This window comes from Juglans regia, chromosome 11, assembly GCF_001411555.2.
Source record: "Juglans regia cultivar Chandler chromosome 11, Walnut 2.0, whole genome shotgun sequence".
Lineage (NCBI taxonomy): Eukaryota > Viridiplantae > Streptophyta > Magnoliopsida > Fagales > Juglandaceae > Juglans > Juglans regia.
Genome location: NC_049911.1, coordinates 33,955,237 through 33,975,990, shown reverse-complemented (window position 1 = coordinate 33,975,990; position 20,754 = coordinate 33,955,237). Strand labels below are relative to the sequence as shown.

General features: G+C 37.8%; 2 protein-coding genes across 7 annotated transcripts; one reads left to right on the top strand and one right to left on the bottom strand.

The window, feature by feature from the left end:
• Positions 1–440: 440 nt before the first annotated feature.
• LOC109009471 (casein kinase 1-like protein HD16) lies at positions 441–7,488 on the top strand. Of its 5 annotated transcripts, none has more exons than XM_035683009.1 (19): positions 441–1,107; positions 1,641–1,772; positions 1,870–1,943; positions 2,031–2,100; positions 2,211–2,266; positions 2,359–2,430; positions 2,931–3,025; positions 3,131–3,197; positions 3,293–3,422; positions 3,501–3,719; positions 4,311–4,453; positions 4,534–4,708; positions 4,892–4,982; positions 5,063–5,220; positions 5,315–5,503; positions 5,593–5,802; positions 6,802–6,873; positions 7,071–7,118; positions 7,255–7,488. In XM_035683009.1, exons 1-16 carry the CDS (start codon positions 763–765, stop codon positions 5,650–5,652), a joined length of 2,076 nt encoding a protein of 691 aa, XP_035538902.1. In that variant the 5' UTR covers positions 441–762; the 3' UTR covers positions 5,653–5,802; positions 6,802–6,873; positions 7,071–7,118; positions 7,255–7,488. The 5 variants fall into 5 exon arrangements, with proteins under 5 accessions (XP_035538902.1, XP_035538900.1, XP_035538903.1 ...); XM_035683007.1 differs by having other exon boundaries at positions 6,802–6,931; XM_035683010.1 differs by having other exon boundaries at positions 6,792–6,873.
• A 2,233-nt stretch (positions 7,489–9,721) lies between these two features.
• Positions 9,722–20,065, bottom strand: LOC109009472 (protein SAWADEE HOMEODOMAIN HOMOLOG 1-like). 2 transcript variants are annotated; one of them, XM_018989940.2, is made up of 10 exons: positions 20,000–20,065; positions 19,705–19,862; positions 18,551–18,636; positions 18,371–18,416; positions 18,102–18,210; positions 17,175–17,256; positions 10,894–10,945; positions 10,486–10,629; positions 10,275–10,394; positions 9,722–10,144 (listed from the first exon to the last, which is right to left on the bottom strand). In XM_018989940.2, the coding sequence occupies exons 2-10, from the start codon at positions 19,762–19,764 to the stop codon at positions 10,103–10,105; spliced, it is 741 nt and encodes a 246-aa protein (XP_018845485.1). In that variant the 5' UTR covers positions 19,765–19,862; positions 20,000–20,065; the 3' UTR covers positions 9,722–10,102. The 2 variants fall into 2 exon arrangements, with proteins under 2 accessions (XP_018845485.1, XP_018845488.1); XM_018989943.2 differs by having other exon boundaries at positions 10,486–10,625; positions 10,902–10,945; positions 19,705–20,051.
• Between the last annotated feature and the right edge of the window lie 689 nt (positions 20,066–20,754).

Sequence of the window (20,754 nt, the reverse complement as noted above, 5' to 3'; positions counted from 1 at the left end):
AACTTGGTGCACAACAAATTTTATTTTATTTTTTAAATAAAGCGTATTACCAAATTTTACTTTCCAAACACATTCTCAATTAATTTAATGATTATTTTCAAAGATAGTAAAAATATCTATCAAATAAAAATTATAGTGACGTTCTACACAAAAATCTCACACTCTATATGTTATATAAAAGAGCAATACTACGTACAGTTCTTAAATGAGAACTGCATTACAAGCTTAATTAATTTTGTATTTAAATTTTTTCAAAATATCTTTATTAAAATGATATTTTTTTTTTCATTTAATGAATGACTTGCACATGCAGTTTCTAAATAAGAATTACAAATAAAATTTATCTATTTAAAAATATGTCATCATATTTCATATATATATATATAATATTTATAAATACTAATTATGAATATTAGTCAATACAATTAGCACCTCAATTTCAAGACTATCTGAAGGTTACTCAAATCCAAAATGCCAATCATCTGATGTCCATATCTCTGCACAAGAAAATAGAATACCAATTGCATTTGATTTCCCTCCACGGATCTCCAAATTCCCTCCCATCGAATCCCAAAAGTTGCAGTGATTTCTTTCTTTCATTGTTTGATGTATTGATATTGTTTGTTTCTTGGGCTCACAGCCTTCTGCGAAAATATGTCACATATCCTCGAGTAACCCTCGATAACGATTCTAGAAGATTTGTGAATCTTCTACCTCCATATCACCAAGGCCTCGCCCTCTTCATGGACCTTCACCCTTACGATGCCTGAGCTGCGTAGCCGAGCACGCAGGAACCGTCCATCCAACAACCCTGACCCGAGCCCGATTACCCATCAACCAGTACTCCACAACCATAAGAAGCTTCCTCTAGCTCTACGTACTCGCCAGAGAAGGGAAACCGGACGGAACCGGAGGAATAATAAGAACGCGATCGGCGTTGGTGAGACGAATATTGTGAAGAGCAAGGACGAAGAAAGAGGAGGAGAGGAAGAGATTGGGGTTTCCAGAGAGGGAGCCGGGGAAAGAGCCATGGATGAGTACGATAGCGGCGGCGATAAGGGGCCCGTAGCCGAGGATGAGGGCAGCGCTGCGCCTCTTCCTGAAAAGGTCCCTCTCTTTCCTGATTTCGTTATTAGACTCTGGTTCATTATTTACTCTTTGGTTATTCTGTTGGGATGATGAGAAACTAACGAAAAGGAGTTTTAAGGAGAGGTGCGAAAATTTGTTTGTGGGCTCTGTGTCCTGTTCGCTAAAATTTGTTGATTTCTTGCTTCTTTGTTTACCCTATTCAGAGATTTGTTGATTTCGGTCTCATGAAAATTCTGGGTTCTTCGTTTCATCGATTCGAAAATTTGGATTCTTTTTCACTTTAATATCGGGACGCTATTGGGAATATGAAGAATAAACGCACAGTGAGAAGAAAAAAGAAAAAAGAAAAAAGAAAAAATTAAAAATAAGTTACGAAAAATTATCTGTTTCATTTACAATAGCTTAAGGTTTTGATAATTGCATTGGCGGAAATTATAATACAATAGCTTAAGGTTTTGATCAAGAACGGGAATTCTCATAGGCTAGCTATGACTTGCATGCATATCTTTTGCAATTCTGAGTACTCGTTTTATTATTTGGCATCACAACAGGTCCAAGTTGGTGGTTCCCCGATGTACAGAGTAGACAGAAAACTGGGGAAAGGGGGCTTTGGACAAGTTTACGTTGGTCGACGCATTGGTCCTGCTAGTACAAACGAGAGAACTGGCCCTAGAGCTGTAGAGGTTTCACATATTTTTTATATGGTGCATGTGCATGCCTAATATTTATTTCGGATAATTTTGGTGGTAACTTTTCTGCATAATCTCTCTAACATTTCAGGTAGCTTTAAAATTTGAGCATAGGAGTAGTAAAGGATGCAATTATGGACCACCATATGAGTGGCAAGTTTACAAGTGAGGCCTATCAGCACTCATATTATGTTGTTTTGTACATTGTCTTGTCACTTTGAACATATGTGGTTATAACTGCTTTTTGTGCAGTGCACTTGGTGGCAGTCACGGTGTTCCACGAGTTCATTATAAGGGCCGGCATGGTGACTACTATATCATGGTATGTGTTATTCACTTTCATAGGCTCCTTTTTATCTCACGGCAGTGAATTCATAGTTTGTTAGCTCTGATTTCAGAATCTGTAAGATAATTTTTTATTACTGTTTCCAGGTCATGGATATGCTTGGGCCAAGTTTGTGGGATGTTTGGAATAATAAGTCACACACGTAAGCTTCTTTTTCAAATTGATACTTTTTATTTGTTAATGAAGTGATTGATTGTGCCCATATGACCTTAACTTATTTCCTTTCAAATGCAGGATGTCTATTGACATGGTTGCATGTATTGCCATTGAGGCTATATCCATATTAGAGAAGATGCACTCTAGGGGGTGAGATTTATATCAATTCTGATGATGTTTGGTTTCCTTTCTACAAATATACATGACTTCTGATTGAACAACTCACACCTAGTTCTTGATGCTATAATTTTCTTATTTAAAGAGTTGAATCCTGATGGTGTGGTATGTGGGGGGTATCAACGCCCTCGACACCCTTTTACCCTATTATTTTTGTAGGGACCTCTTTATAGCATGTGATGGAGGTGGTGAATAATATTTGGGTACTTATAGGTGCTATAGTTGAATAGCCATTGTTCTCTTCCCTGGACTCTCATCAACTTCATTGTTAAAAGTATGAGACAGTATTCCAGAGTTATTGCACTTATTCTGGCTAGGTAGTCAATCATAACTCTTATAAAAAAAGCTAGGTAGTCAATGATAACACTTATAAAAAAAAATGTAGTCAATGATAATAATGGAGTGTGTTCTAGCGGTCTCCCATCATTTTGATGTATGTGTGATTATTATGTTAATGCTGATATCATTGCCAGCTATGTGCACGGGGATGTGAAACCTGAGAATTTCTTGCTTGGGACTCCTGGGACTCCTGAAGAAAAAAAGCTATATCTTGTGGACCTTGGATTAGGTAAGTTGTTAAAATACATTTCCCCTTTTGTGACATCTTTTATTAGCAGGTGAAATTGAAGTACTCCTTATACTGTGTTATTCTCTATATGTCTTGACATTACAGCCACCAGGTGGCGAGACAGTACAACTGGCTTGCATGTTGAGTATGATCAACGTCCAGATGTCTTCAGGTAAAATAGAACTCTGTATGTAACTGCAAGTCTACTTAACCATGCTTTCTGTGGACATATTGCATTTCTTATTTTTATATGATAATGTGATCCAGGGGAACTGTCCGGTATGCTAGTGTGCATGCTCATCTCGGTAGAACCGGTAGCAGGAGAGATGACTTGGAATCTCTTGCCTACACTCTTGTTTTTCTTCTCCGTGGTCGCTTACCATGGCAAGGATATCAGGTTCCAAAAATTCAAAATTCTGCAGTTTTAGGTTTTTATGTAGTTATGTTTGTCCTTCTGACATGATGTCTTCTTTAGGGAGATAATAAAGGATTCCTTGTATGCAAGAAGAAAATGGCCACTTCCCCAGAAGCTCTTTGTTGCTTTTGTCCTCATCCTTTTCGACAGTTTGTTGAACATGTAGTAAATCTGAAGTTTGATGAAGAACCTAACTATGCAAAGTATATCTCCCTCTTTGATGGGATTGTTGGTCCAAATCCAGATATCCGGCCAATAAACACTGATGGTGCTCAGAAGGTACTTTTGACATTCTTTGGTGTATAGTTTATTCCATGTTGAGGTTGAAATTTGTTTAAAGATTACTTATATAAAAAAAAAAAAAATTGTCTAAAGATTAAATTTTATGTTTTCTTCTTTAAAATCATTTGAGTTTCATGTTTTTCCCTTGAAATTTTTGTGGGGTAAATACTTCTGTGTTTTCTGACAGTTTCATTTTTTTTTTTAATTCTGTCCACTTCTCCACTGAAGTTACTGTAATTGATTCATGGCACTTTTTTTTGGTTGTGGCATAGCTCTAAAATGAAAAAAAGCCTAATCAGCATTTGGAGTGCATGCTTAGTGGGCCACATCACACACTTTTGTTGGTTGTTAATTTGGCTTAGTTTTCAAATCATGTGACACAAAAAATTATTACATCAGCCACTTCCTGCACTCAGTAGACAGTCAAGGCCAAAACCCAAAACCACGATTTTTGGAAAACACAATGACTGATTTGATATGCTTAATTTTCAAGGGAACAACAAACTTGATGTGTAATTTGTTAGGCATAATTTTTTTTAAGCCTTTGGTTTGAATTCGCGTAACATATGCCTACTTGCTATTTTGAAGCTTATATGTCAGGTTGGACATAAGAGAGGACGATTGACCATGGAGGAGGAGGATGATGAACAACCTAAAAAGAAGATTCGAATGGGGATGCCTGCAACCCAATGGATTAGTGTTTACAATGCTCGTCGGCCTATGAAGCAGAGGTATGCGGTTGAAGTTACTTGTTAAGCTCGTTAAGTGTGGCAATAGGGTGAGAGGTTGATTTTTTCATCTCCTGTTGTAGATATCACTATAACGTGGCAGATGTAAGGCTCTCCCAGCACATTGAGAAAGGAAATGAAGATGGATTATTTATTAGTGGCGTGGCTTCATGTACAAACCTCTGGGCCCTTATCATGGATGCTGGCACTGGCTTTACTGCACAAGTTCATGAACTCTCACCCTACTTTCTTCACAAGGTTGCATGTTTTTTATTTGCGTCTTGAACAGTTGTCTACCAAATATAAAATCATACATAGTTAACTGCAGTTGCATTTTTTGTACCTTAACTATGCTGTAGCAATGTTAATAGTAGTGCTTATAGTAATTGAAGTTTGTGCGAGTCATTAAATTAATCTCCTCTAAATTCTAATTCTGTGAAGGAATGGATTATGGAACACTGGGAGAAGAATTACTACATCAGTGCAATAGCAGGGGCAAACAATGGGAGTTCCTTAGTTGTAATGTCTAAGGGTTAGTCCAAGCATCTTAAGTAACAGTTTTAAAAGAATTTTATCTGCAAATCTTAACTTCTATCGTGCCATTGAATTTAGGGACACAGTACTTACAGCAGTCTTATAAAGTCAGCGAATCATTTCCATTCAAGTGGATCAACAAAAAATGGAGGGAGGGGTTTTACGTTACTGCCATGGCCACTGCTGGGAGTAGATGGGCAATTGTTATGTCTCGTGGGGCAGGATTTTCTGACCAGGTTTGGTTGGATAATTTGGATCTCTGCTTACTTGAAATACCATATGGTAGCACTGAAAAAAGATAGATGATTTATTTTATTATTATTTTTCCAGGTTGTGGAACTAGATTTTCTCTATCCTAGTGAAGGTGTCCATCGAAGGTGGGACAGTGGTTACCGCATTACATCAACTGCAGCGACTTGGGACCAGGCTGCTTTAGTTCTAAGTGTTCCTAGAAGAAAACCGGCCGATGAAACTCAAGAGACTCTCCGAACTTCTGCTTTTCCTAGTACACACGTCAAGGTGAACTATTTGGATTGATCATTTTCCCTATTTTCTTCCCATCCATCATTTATTTCTGAAACCAAAAGTTGTAAATGGTGTTTATGCAGGAGAAATGGGCAAAGAATCTTTATATTGCATCTATTTGCTATGGTCGAACTGTTTCATGAACTGCCAAAGATCTGTTGGGGTGCCGCTTATGTTACTTGGACCTCTCACTTCTATGATCAATGAACCGGCTCATAATATCTACTTCTCTCTCCTGGGAACCAAAGATCCTGTCAAGGCAAATTTACTGATCATGGCATTTTGGAGATGATGTATGCTAAACTCTTCTTTATTGCCGCCATCGCATAGCATCTGTTACAAACACCTGTGCACTGTCTTTAAATTGAATCAAAATGCTTATGAGGCTGATTTTAAATCATTTATCCACCTGCAATGGGAGTTACTCTTACCTATCATTTCAAAGTTGGTATAGTTTTGAACAATAGTGTCACAGTTGAAGGCATGTGAACAGGGCATTCTAATTGTTGATGGTATTTTGGGATGTACAACTATGATTTTGCTGTGGGCTCTGGACATTCTCAGTTGTTCATCCTGTACTTAATCCCTCTTTTTATTTTTTAATTTTTTTTTTTGGGTTCTCCTTTTTGGACCTGTAGATACTTTCTGGGATGCCAGAACTTGACCTGAAAGAAAGTGGTTGTATACTTGGGACATCAGTTTGTAATGATCTCTTTATTGTTATTGTTCTTCATGCTATAATTTTATTGCATACTTTTGTACCTTGCTTTGACTAGTATGGTGCATGAGGTACATGGCTTGTGTAAGTAAATCAAGGTGCTATTTTGTCTGACACAATCATTGAAGTTGGTCTTCCCCCCCCCCCCTTCTAATGCATATCCATTTTCTTCCCCGGACAATTCTTTTCTCACAATCTATAGCACGACCTCATTGGTTTTTATCATTTCGGTTTTGAACTGGTAACTGGGTACATATTGTAGGACCGATGACCTGTTCAAATCCAGAGATCTTGTACTAGGTTTCTCTGTATTTGAACATGCGGGCAACCGCATATCTTATATTGTGTATATGTATAAATATACAGAGACATGAGTCATGCATACATATATGATCATTGATCATGCACATTCCATTTTACTGCCTAGGAGGCAGCAACAGCTGGCTTTTTAAATGCATGCTAAGAGTTTAGATCAGTTGTGGGACACTGAATATTTATGCGCCTTACTGGTGTTTTATCTTCATTTACATGAGACTTGGAAATGTGAATTTGATATATTTTCAGTGTATTTTAGCATCAACGATTAGCCTGTAATGCTCGAGATCATGGAAGCAGAAACATAGAAGGCAAAGCTCCTTGTATCCATGTAAGAATATCTTTAAAAAGAAATTGTGCTACCAAGAAAAACTCCAGTATTCCACTTGGTAAGTCCTGGGAGGATCACTGGGAACTGTCATGTGAAGTTCTTTAATGTGCAGTTTGTGGAAGTATTTTTCTGATAGTGATTGTTTAGAAGTTGAGTATGGTTGCAGAATGATTAATCGATTTCAATTTTATATTCAGGTTCCACATGCGATTCTTTTGGCCTATGGCAAGCCTATATTTACCCTGGTAAGCAGCCACCTTTTATTTGTTTGCTTCTACCCATAGATGGCTTTCGTTATTTCTTGAAGAGGGTTTTCTTATAACTAAAAATAGAAAAATGTAATGGATGTCATATTCATGGTGGTTAAAATCCTTCATCCAGTCACGCTGTATGTACTGAAAGTGGGGAGTCATCACCGTGATTAATGGTACGGAATTCTTTCCCGTACATGGTATGTCCTCCTTAAACCCCCAAACATCACAAAAGTATCATTTCCTAGATGACTCCATTTTTGTATGTTTGATGACCAACCGCATCATTATGGTGTGCTGTAAGAAAATTGACTTGTTTTATAGACACATCTAATATCTGAGCATCTTGTCAATCTTCACACAATCACTTGCATTTTTTTTTTTTTCATTTGATTACCAATTTCAGCTTTGGGGTAGAGCCATCTTGATGGATTTTTGGCCGTATGTACTTCAAAATCCAATCACATCAAAACGTAGTTCACCCTTTTCTTTCTTAATTAGAAAATTGATATTTTTCAGGAAACTCGATCAATCTTCCTGTACCGGTGTAAAGCAAAAATATAAGTTATTGAAACAACATATTTATTTTCTAGGTTTACTGTTCTTTTTGTTTTCTCAAAAAAAAAAAAAAAAAAGGTTGGGAAGGATTATGCTACGTCTTTTTTTATTTTCTCAAAATGAGCGGTAGGTTAGTTTCTAGGTTATTATGTATTCCGATTGTTCTTAAATCGAAGGTGAATTTTACTTGGGTACGCAGAAACCATTAGTTAAGTTTTCGTGTGATATGGTAAACATGTAGACGCTTTGCTTGGACAAGTGAACATTATATGTCACGTAATATTGCTTATGGAAAAGTGGAGTGACCATAGTTTTACTTTCTGAGAGATGCTGGCTGATATATTTATTTTCTATATTGGTTTTTAAACTAATTTTGATTTCACGAGGCAACATTCTCCACTAAAATGAGTTAAGCTTCTGAATATCTTGAATCGCTAGAATCACTCTTAGGCTGCGTTGGTTTCTAAATTCAGCTGAGTTTAGTTTAATACTCTAGCATTTAAACATCCACTCTCAAATTATTAAATTTATCTCAACTCAAAATTTTCTTATACGTAGGATTCATAATCTTTTTTAACTTAAAACGTCTTTATATGTGAGATTTATAATATTTTTTATTTTTTTATAAAAAGTATTAAATTTATTTTAACAACTAAATAAATTTTAAACTTAATTTAGATAGGTTCTACATAACTCTCTATCAACTTAACATCTAAACGTAGGCTAAGGTGGTGCTACTCGTGTACTTTGGTTTTGTATTTTTTCATGATCAATAAAATTTTATTTATCAATAAATAAATGAAAAAAGCTTCTGAATTTTATCCTTAAGTGTCCAGCATTTAAAAAGAAAAAAAAAGATAGCTAAATATTTAAAGTCGTCTCGCCTTGTCAGCTACCAAATTAAAGTGCATCTATGGTAATGAATTGGTGTTACACCACTCCACGGAAGGTCAACTTTACATCCTTTTATGAAAGCACACGTACTGTCATTTTTAATAATAATAGTAATTTAAAAAAAGAAAAAGAAATTATAGGGTGGCTAATCACCACCCAAAGGGGTGGTCGCCTGCCTTGAAGGGTAGGGTAGCAAGAGTCGAGAGATCTGTCCCCCAAGTGTGGCGAAATGAACCTTTTTTTATAGCCGCTTAAATACCCTGCCCAGTGCAATTTCAGGCGATCAAAAGCGAGCAGTTTAAACACCATTGAGCATTATTCATCGTTTCTTTACCAGGGAAATGAAGCTTTCCATATCATGTCTATAGAACTCACTCTGGAGTGATTTTGCTTTTGATTTATGATGTGCGTTATGATGATTCGCTGAATTAGCGTGTCCTCATTCAATGATTTAGCGGGTTTTTTAAAATAAACATGAGCCTAAGAAAAATGTCAGTCAGCTTCGCATAAATCTGCAATTAATCTATTAACTATTTTATCACTTTACTTTATCTATACAAAATTAAAGCTATTTTTTAATGAAATATTATAATTATTGGTTGATTTAAGAAGAATTATAAAATATTTGTAAAAGAAGAAACCATCCTACAACATCGGGGATAAGATATGAGAGATCTTATTAGTTAATTTTTATATCTTTTGATCTATGGGTCTGGTTGATGATATAACAAGCCGACCGTACAGATATTTTTTTTTATGAGAAATAATATTTGTAGTCTTAGGGTGCAAGCTTGCACTTTTTAAAAAAAAAAAAAAATTTTGAAGAAATGTGATTTACATGAAAAAAACTATTTTTTGAATGATAAGACTTAATTTTTTTCAAAAGCAGTACACAAAAACTTGTACGGCTATATTTAACATTATTTATTTATTTATATATATATATAACTAACCATATGGAGATAATTAATTCTCTAATATTTAGCCACTTATTTTCTGAGCACCAAATCTCACAAATGACTTCGGGGCATAAGTAGTAGCTAGTGTCAACTGGGTCGAACGAAGAACCTCACTCCAGAAGTAAAGCAATACACCACTTAATTTCCATGTGCAGTTAGTTAGTTCATTAGGATAGCCTGTAAATGTGAGTATTGAGAACGTGCCAGCATCCGCATATAATTTAAAATAAATGTGTGCACTGAAAAACCAATATTACGAACGTAGGAGAAATAAATTTGTTGTTACCAGGAATGTGGTTGTGATTTGCCGTAATTGCTGATCCATGGGGCGCCATTGCATCCCCAACTCTTTCATCCACATGTTTGCAAAAAAAAAGAGCCGGGTTTGAACAAAAAAAGAAAAAGAAAAACTGAGCGACACCCGGATAGGATAGGTATCCTGGTATCCAAATATATCGTCCTTACATGTCTTAACTGCACTCTATGGTATCCATATTCCTCCTATATGCATATACTAATCGGACAAAAATATAAAGAAGACAGGATCTGAAAGATTAGCCACTATATTTAGCACCGCACGCCGCATAATCTCCTCAAACGAACTCTCTCCTGGGTAAATACCGGAGTATCAGCAAAGCAAATCAGATCTACAGTGGTCTTTTGTTCCGATACACCATTGTGCAAAGTAACTGACTGAAACATATGAATGCCATTTAGTTTAAAATAAAAATATACGTACCTCAGTGTTGTCGTGATCATACCGTATCAAGAAAAGACACCTGCAACCCCTTATATCATGCAGTCTCCGTTGGATTTCTAAAACATGGGCATCGTAGTAGATCAAGCAATCTCTTCTCTCCTAAAATTCAAATGGCATCAAATTAAATGGACTGACAAGAACTGTGGCCACTTCTGAGAAACCCAAAAATAAACAACGCATTTGGAATCACCTGGAAACAGAGGACGAGGTCTCCTTCCTTCACTTTATGGCACTCTGAATGATCTAGAGGAATGGAACGTTGCCGCACTGCCTTTTTCACATTGACCCACTCGTCCTCCTCAGCACCAAATCCAACAAATCTGACACGAACTTCCTTCAGACAAAATTCATCAAATGATTTTAGGTAGGCAGAAGTGCACAAAGACTGGCTGCTTTTTTAGTATTCGTTATTCCTGGTTATTTAGCCTTGGTTCTTTCTTTTTTCTTTTTTATATTTGAGTGGGCATAGTTGTGGCTCAGGTGCTTCTCAGCCTTCTCAAACCCAAAAGCTCAAATAACCACACTGAAGACTTCGGTCATTATTGTGTATTTAGCATCCTTTGGGAACAATAAAGAAAAACAGGATTTAAAGACTTACAACTTCACCTGTACCAAGAAATCTGTGACCAATGAAGATATCAACATCATACCTGCAAAGCCAGATGACTGGATTCAAAGGTGGGCATAGTTTCAACTGCACAACCATACCCTCTGAAGAAGTTCTAGATTTGAAACCATAAAAGTCAGATTCTGTAAGGCTTACCACCACTTTGCCCTATCCTGCCCCAGAATGAGGCAGTTTAAACAAGGCCAGTTTTTTGTTGATAACAAAAAGGCCTCGAAGACGAAAAGTAAGTTATGCAATTTTATTTTATAAGTCCGTAAGTGTGCCTTCAAGCATTTCAGATGCCTCATGCTCTGAACATTTATGTGATTAATCAGCCAAACCTTTGTCGTTGAGATCAAGTCTACATTTTTTTTTTTTTAATTGGTAAACAAAATTTTATTGATCAAAAGAGAGACAGAGAGTGTCCAAGTATACGGGACATATACACGAGCACATTCACAATGTCTAGCTTAGAGATACAAGGAAATCATGAAAAGTGCTACCATGAAAATCAATTACAATCGACCAATGGAGTAAAGTATTGAAAAACAAAATTCTAAGCTCTTCCATTAATCTCTCTTGATCTTCAAAGCATCTTGAATTCCGCTCCCTCCAAATGCACCACCATAGACAAATAGGTAGCATCTTCCATATGGATGCAATTTGAGAGTTACCCCTAATACCTCTCCAAGAGGCTAAAAAATCACATACCTTTTCCGGCATCACCCATGCTAACCTAACCCGTGCTAAGACATCTGTCCATAAGGTTATGACAACCTCACAATGTAGTAATAGATGGTCAACGGACTCACGGCTCTTCTTACACATGTAACACCAATTTATAGCGATAATGCCATGTTTCTTTAGGTTATCTATAGTAAGAATCTTCCCCAAAGAGGTTGTCCATACAAAAAAAGCTGCATTTAGAGGTGCCTTTGTCTTTCAAATGCTCCTCCATGGGAACGGGACTGAGTTGTGCAAGTTTAAGGAATGATAGAAAGAGCGGGCCGTGAACACTCCATTCTTAGATGGACACTAATATATCTTGTCTTCACCTTCCCCCGACACACGAGTGGAGTACACAAAGTCAAAAAAGGCCAAAAAGTCATCCATCTCCCAATCTTGTGCATCTTTATGGAAAGTGAGGTTCCATTGGGAAGAGCCATTGGAATAGATAATCAAATCTGCGATAGAGGCTTCTTTTCTTCTTGCTAAGCTATAAACTTGTGGATAAACATCCTTGAGTACCCGATCACCACACCATAAGTCATGCCAAAACTTTTCCTTAACTCCGTTGCCAACTTTGAAGCAAGTATGTGCTGCATAGGTGTCCCACCCTCTTCTGATATGTTTCCAAAGCCCAACTCCATGAGGTCCACGCACCACATTAGAACACCACCCTCCCCATGATTTCCCGTGCTTCAAAGCAATGACGGTTTGCCACAAGGCCTCCCGTTCTTGGTGATATCTCCATAACCATTTGCCAAGCAAGGCTTGATTGAAAGATCTCAAATTCCATACACCCAAGCCTCCTTTTGATGGGGGAACAAATTGTGGCCCATTTCACCAAGTGAAATTTAAACTCATCCTTGATCCCTCCCCAAAGGAAATCACGTTGAATTTTCTCCATGCGATGAGCCACCATAGCAAGGAGCGGAAATAATGAGAGGAAATATGTTGGTAAGTTAGACAAAGTATTTTTTATGAGAGTCACCCAGCCCCCTTTGGATAAGTACATTCTCTTCCAACCAGCTAGTTTCCTCTCCATTTTTTCTATTACATCATCCCAAATAGATTTCGATTTGAACGCCGCACCTAGCGGAAGGCAAAGATATTTCATGGGCAACTGAGTTATCTTACCCTCCAAGATGGATGCCAGACTCTCCACATTGGATACATGTCCCACTGGCTACCTCTGATTTAGCCAATTTCACCTTCAAGCCTGACACTGCTTCAAAGCATAATAAAAGAGCTCTCACAGCTCAGATTTGCTCCTGTCTGGCCTCACAAAAGATTAGGGTATCATCAGCAAACAATAGGTGAGTAATGTTAAGCGAACCTGAACTTGCCTCTCCCACTGAGAATCCTGATATGAACCCTCCTTCTACTGCCCCTGAAATCATCTTGCTGAAAGCTTCTATCACAAAAACAAAGAGAAGAGGAGAAAGAGGATCTCCTTGTCGCAAACCTCGGGAGCTCTTGAAAAAACCTTTGGATGTACCATTCACCAATACAGAGAAACACGCTATGGAAATACAATGAAGGATCCAGGAACACCATTTAGAGCCAAAGCCACATCTCTCCAACATATAAATTAAGAAACTCCAATTGACGTGATCGTAAGCTTTCTCCATGTCTAGCTTACAAAGGAGTCCCGACTCTCCCGATTTAATACGACTCTCCAAACATTCGTTGGCTATAAGTACCGAGTCAAGGATTTGCCTACCTTGAACAAATGCATTTTGTCACTTTGAAATCAAGCCTTTCATCACCTTACTCAATCTGTTCGCCAATACTTTGGATAAAATTTTGTATAGCCCACCTACCAAAACTAATGGGACGAAAATCTTTCACTTCTGCTGCACCAGGCTTTTTAGGAATGAGTGCTAAGAAAGTAGCATTAAGGCTTTTCTCGAACCGCCCACTTCCATGAAATTCATGGAAAACCTCCATGATATCATCTTTAAGCACACCCCAACACGTCTGAAAAAAAGCCATGGAGAAGCCATCGAGACCTGGGGCTTTATCGCCCATCATACCCTTGATCACCGTCCTGACCTCTACCTCATCAAACGGTCTTTCAAGTCGCTCCGCAACTTGCGGGTCAAGAATATCAAACACCAACCCGTCAAGTCTCGGCCTCCACTCAAATTGTTCCGAAAACAAATTATCATAGTAATTGAAAATGTGGTCTGAGATCTCGGTATGGTTGGATGACACCGCCCCATCTATTAACAGAGTATCTATAGCATTGTTCCGCCTATGTGAGTTGGCCACTTGGTGAAAAAAACTTAGTGCATCTATCCTCTTCCTTCAACCATAAAGCTCGTGATCTCTGACGCCACGATATTTCTTCCAAAAGAGACAGCCGTTCATTGTTTGCAATCACTTGGGATTTGCGGGCCCACTCGGTTTTAGTAAAAACCTTCTCCTCTTCCATACCCTCCAAATCCTTAAGCTCCTCCATTAGAACAGATTTCTGACTTTCCACATTACCAAACTCTTGTATATTCCATTCCTTCAAGTCCTTTTTCAAAGACTTTAATTTACAAGCCATCTTATAGCTAGCATTACCATGAAAATGGTAAGAAGACCACCATTGTCTAATTCTGTCTAGAAAACCCTATGACTTCAACCACATGTTTTCAAATTTGAAATACCTTAGGCCTCTTCTAATGCCCCTACAATTCAAAAGAATGGGGAAGTGATCTGAACACAACCTAGGTAGTCTCTTCTGAATGAGATCCTGATAGTGTGCCTCCCATTCCAGAGAGATTAAAAATCTATCTATCCTCGACCAAGATGGAAGATATTGGTTGCTAGACCAAGTGAAGGAACCACTTGCAAGAGGAATATCTTGTAAATTCTGTTCGGAAATGAAGTTTGAAAAATCTACCATGGGTGGGTTGAAACCCAAGCCACCTAATTTCTCGCTCGGGAAACGGGTGATGTTAAAATCACCTCCAATACACCAAGGTAAGTCTCATATACTATTAATACCTACCAACTCATCCCATAGTAGCCTGTCAAGATTAAGCCTATAAATGCCTGTAAAAGCCCACTGATAGCCATCCATGACGTTCTTAAACGAGCATGCCACCACATAATCCTCCCATGAAATCTTTCATATTTTCCACTACTCTTTTATCCCACATAAGTAGTATGCCCCCGGATGCTCCATTGGACGGTAAATAATGCCATCCCATTTGCAAACCGCCCCACAAACTCCTAATGATACAAAGAGAAATAACTGCTAGTTTAGTTTCTTGTAGGCAAACAATGTCTACTTTCCAACTTCGGAGAAGAGATCTAATAAGTAGTCGTTTATTCATGTCACTGATCCCTCTCACATTCCAAGACAATATTTTATGCTTCATTAACAAGAGAGACATCCCTCCCTTTTGCTCTATCTCTCCCCGAAGTTCCCTCCTTATTATCATAGTTAATGGAGTATTGCAGTCGTTTCAACTCTCTCCTTTTTAGCTACTGACTTTATTATCGTGGAGTGACCAGCTTTCATGGCTACTAGGAGAGCCATGAATTGGTCTTCATACCCTTCGCAAGAAATCCCCACCCAACCATGCAGCTCCTCTAATTTTTTTAATACTCAATTTGATGCTCGAGGTGTTGGGAGCATCAGTGGGCTACCCATCTCATCCTCTTCACTACCCACAGAACCCACGTATAGACTCAGCTGATTGGTGCCCATCTCCTTTCCAGCCACCGAATCCTCTCCCGCCAAGACAGAAACCACTTCTTCCATTCCAAGCTCCAAAAACACCTCGTTTGACACACCCATAGCTTCCTCATCATCAACCGGGACTATCTGTGTCTGGTTCGAAGGCAAAGACTCACCAACAGTAACCAGATCAGTCTCGCCTATTTGTTCCAAAACTTCCCCTTCCTCTAAGGTGGTACTCACGCCCTTACCGTTGCTCGCCGACAGCTCGATTGACATTGGCGTAGTTGTCTGTGCGCCGATACCCTTCGTCGTGATAGTTTGAGCAATAATCGGGCCATCGTGAGCATTAGGGACAACGTAAATCCCTCCTCCATGCTCTGGTGTTGTTTCTGCTGGCGACGGGACGTCCATCGGAGTCTCTGTGACCTTCGGCGGGGTCGACTGAGGCTTCTCTGGCATCGGTGGCTCCGACCCACTCGTCGATGGGCCACCATTAGCCTGTAGTTTCTTCCTCCAGAAAGGGCCTCCCAGTCGTGCTCTCGTCGTGGGCTGGATCCCAGTAGCATGAGCCTGGCCCTTCCCTTGGCCTTCACATTAAGCCCACCTTTCGTGTCCCCCGAGCCCAAATGGCAACTCTCAACGCACCGTATCAGCTCCCCAACTCTATTAGTTAGCTCCCCCAACGAGAACTGCACTTCACATAACTCCATCAAAATTTTTTCTTCTTTTATCCCGACCATCCCTCTGTCATTACCTCCTCCACTTTGAGCAGCTACCGAAAAGGGGGGTGATCCCTTTTGCAAGTCTCCCATCACAGAGTGCTGCGCGGCTCGAGGCACCTCCAGAGCCTCCTTGTACAACCTTGACGGCAAAGTTACCGCCATCGCTTGCGATGGTTTTCTCCCCTGGACACCTACTTTGCCCATGCCCTTCAGCACCGCCACCATCTTCTTCCACCCCATTCCAGCCTTGTCTTCAGGTATGAGTATGTAACTCCGACACCCTCCCCCGCCATACACAGCCAAAGCCATATATGAACCACGAGAGTTTGAGCATTGCTAGACAGTGAGGCCTCTGTCACCTTCCCGTCGAGCTGAGTAGTAGCCTTTGTTTCCAGACTTCAAACAAGCCTCCAGTGAGTTAGCCACCCAACTGATAGTCTCTAAACCCATCCATATGCAGCTCACGCCTTTCCATCATTTCTCTGTAATGCACACTCTTCCCCCAACTCTTCTCACTTCAAAAACCTTCGACTCTATAGCTAAACAGCTAATAGAGCTCATAGCCATACTTTGAAAACAGAATACCCCCCGTCAACAACCCACAACCACCATTGACAAAGCAGAAAAGTAAGAGAGAAAAAAAAAAAAAAAAGCGAGAGAGAAAAATTCGCATTATCTATTTGTTCAAGTAATTCTACATTAAATTGAATGAGTAAACCAAGTTTCATTTGTCATTTTTTTTGTTTTGTTTCAACAGACAAATTAATTGGTAAGTTCTACAGATTGGATTGGTCTTCAACCCATGACTGAAATAAACTATATCATGTTAATGCATCCAACGTAATTATTAACTTTCATTTCAGATGCCTCATACTCAGAAAATTTATGTGATCAATCAGCCAACCCTTTGTAGTTGAGATCAAGTCTACATTAAGTTGAATGAGTAACCAAGTTTCATTTGTCATTTTTTTTTTGTTTCAACAGACAATTTAATCGGTAAGTTCTACTGATAGAATTGGTCTTCAAACCATGACTGAAATAAACTATATCTTAATCCATCCAACATGGTAATATTAAATGACCAGCTGAAAGTTTAGAATGATTAAATAATTAAAAAAAATCCTATTGTTTGCCATATGTATGCTTACCATGCCCCATCCTTTGATGACCTTGCCTCAAATTCCAAATCTGATAAGTCTGGGATCCTCTCTCCTGCTTTTGAACCATCTTCTGTGGAAGATCACAGAGAAACAGTTCAATATCATGAGATCTTATTTGATATATTATCTTGGTGGTCATTGAAAAGAAACAAAGATGAAAAAAACTTATAAGATTTATTAAGTCGAAATTCTAACTCATATACAAAATAACATATAGTAAGGCACCCAATGAAAAAGAAAAAGCCATTTTTGAAAACACGATGACAGCCAATATGGACTGATAAGCAAAAGCTAGACATTAGCACTGCCCAGAGTTGCTACATGTCCATCCCTACATCCTCAATTCAACTAGGTTACTTAAGGAGCATGTTTAGGATCACCATCATATATCATAGAGAAGGTTCTACAAATATTTTTTTTTTTATAGTTTAACCAATTAAAGGTTAAAATATGAAACAAATAAACGAGACCAGGTAAGGGCCTGGCAACAACACTGAAACATATAGAATACGCATTCTACAGCATAGTAGAGCAACTAAATAGCAAAAAGGTTATTCAACAATGGCATAGGCAGTTTAGCATGGCATTATTGGCTTATATGATGCATCATAGGATAATCCATTCATCCCATCCCCCCTTCTCCCTTTTCACATGTACATTAAGCAACTCAATGTTTCTTTGCTTTGATGTCATGTATTTATTATTTTATCTTCTTTTCATCCTCTTTTCTGAGTTAGAAGATATTGCTTTACATGCACCAACAATATTTTCTGATATCAAGGCATCATGAGTTCAATACTAATTTAATCAACATGCTTTCCATAAACCATTTCTTCAAAAGCAAACAAACAAATGAACCTTGCATAATTCTATGGACAAAACACAAAAGAAGCAGTAAGCATTTATGCAACGAACCTTTTGGCATTTGTGAGATTCCATTAGTCCCATTTGAAGGGCTAACTTTTGGGAGCACATGCATGTTTTTGGGTATATCTTTCTGTCGATTTTGGAACCAACTATGTACCTAAGATATAATCAAAACAGAGAGGTGGTACCCAAAAAACATAACAAAGAGAAAACAGGCCTTGATGGCAGCAATCAAATAGTAATAATCTACAGAAGACGTAAATTTTTTTTTTTTGGGGGGGTTGGGGGAGGGGACAGAAAATAGAAAATGAAATAACCTCAGTCCATTTAACAATAGGTTTCCCAGCACGACCAGACGAGCGACTGCAGAGAAATAACATGCCAAAGTGAAAGGCTTAGCGCCTATACAAGCAAATTTAGGAAATATATATTACATCATATGTATCACAGATCTAACCAAGCAATGAAATTCAATTAGTGCAATTATGAGGACTTACTTGAACTTTTGTGCAATTTTTTTACAAAATTCTTGGTTAAGCAACTGTTCTTCTGATTCCTCTAGCATTGTCTCCATTTTATCAATCTGTTTGAAAGGATAGGGACAGATACAATTGCAATGCTTTTTAGCTGGCTCCATTAACCAAACGAAAACATATAGTGACAGTATTTTCAACAAAAAATCTTGAAACTAATGACCGCAAAGCTTTTGAAATGCCTTAAAGACAGAATTGACAGTATTCTTAAGAAAAGTTAAAGTTAAATGTTCTCCTGATTGCATCTGCAATTCCCCCCTCATGGCATAATGTCTTTGGACAACATTAGAAAACAATGCTGACCATGAACTAGCTAATCAAAGTGCACAGCCAAAAGGCTTGGCCATTTGGGACTCTAATCATTCTTTTATGAGCAATACTCTGTAATCAAAATAAAACACCATATGATAAGCACATAAAAATTCATTGCAACTTCATAACTTTACACAAATCCAAAGGATAACTGAGCTCAAATTCATTGCAATGCAGACTTGTTCATAACAACATACAATCAAATTTTTCACAAGAAGCTAGAATTTGGACCTGATGATTGTAGAGTGATGAGTTTTTAACATTATGATGTAGAAAACCGAATTTTTTGTATAACACAAAAAAGGCCATGATTTCCATGCATTCATCCATATACATGAGAATGCTAAGTCATATTTTCTGAGCTTAGCTATAAAATTCACAAAGAATTAAGATAATTAGTCAATGCCAAAAGGTATTCTGCTACACAGAAGCTACAATCAAGACATCACGATCATGGAATTAGACCTCTAAAAGCTTAATTCATAAAAAAGACCGTCAAATGCAGCACATGTAATTTACAACAATCGTATCCAGTTCTAACTAGATCCAAGATACTCATGTTCCTGTGCTAACAAGAAACAGAGAAATTAGGGCATCCCAACCACAATTCAATGAAGATTCTCATGTCTTGAAAGTAGGACCTACTTGTGTTGGAGTCTACAAAATAAAATAATTTATACTCACGCATCTGTTCAAACATTTGTGCATAATTAAAGAAATCAATCGAAACAGAGACAACGAAATAAAAACAGCTACATTTGCATTATAAAGAAGAAAACCAAGAAAAAATAGGAGGTAGGGATTACCTCAGGCTTTGTAAAGCCAGAAAAGGCGTGCCGTTCTCTTGGACGAAGAAGACGGTCCATGAAACCTCCCACTCACTCTCTCGCACTGTATGAAAAAGCCCTAACTTTGAATATGCAACCTCTCTTCCTCGCACCGTCTCTTTAGATATGAAGAAACCCTATAGAATTAGGCGGTTTTATTTAAACAAATGCTTTATTTTTATTCATTTCTAAACTTTTTTCTTTTTTTAATTTTTACGTTCAGTTTGCTGGTACGAACAAAAACCTAAAAAAGGACACACAAACTTGAAACTACCAATTCATAGAGCGATGAGCGATGAGCGACGAACAATTCCTTGTGCCCGTCTGTTGCCGACATCGGAATGTGTGTAAATGTATAGTCACGCGACAGGTCCAAGTCCAGCCCATTATGATATCGGGCTCTTCACAGTTACATTGGCTTTGTTTGGATCCCAAACTCTTCTCAACTCATTATTATAATTTTTTTAAATTTTAATATAAAATATAATAAATAATTTAACTTTTTTAAATTTTAAAATAATAATAATATTAAAAAATAATATTTTAACAATATTTTATCATCTCAACTCAACTCAACTCAACTCACTTTAACATCCAAACACAACCTGAATGAATTTGATCGCAATGGTAACATATTACTATTTAGAGCACTCCAATGGATGTTTTGTAATGTTTTTTTTTTTTTAAATATAAAAAAATGTTCTTAAAGTTGCCTTCTAATGGATCTTTTATTTTAAAAAAATTTTACATTTTACTACAGGAAAGCCTCTACATCTAGAGGAAGTTGTTCATGCTTATAAACTTTTTTTATTAATTTCCCACATATCTAGAGGAACCTGAAGGAAGCCACAAGTGTTGGAATATGTTTACCTATTGATAATTTCACATGTCGTCATATTGCTCTAGGCAAGTACTGTTAGAATGGTGATATTTGTAATAATGTGGATATCAATTATTTGTGGTGATATTTAATAATTTTTTTATAAGTGATATTTAATAAAATTGAGTCTCACACATCACTTATTTAGG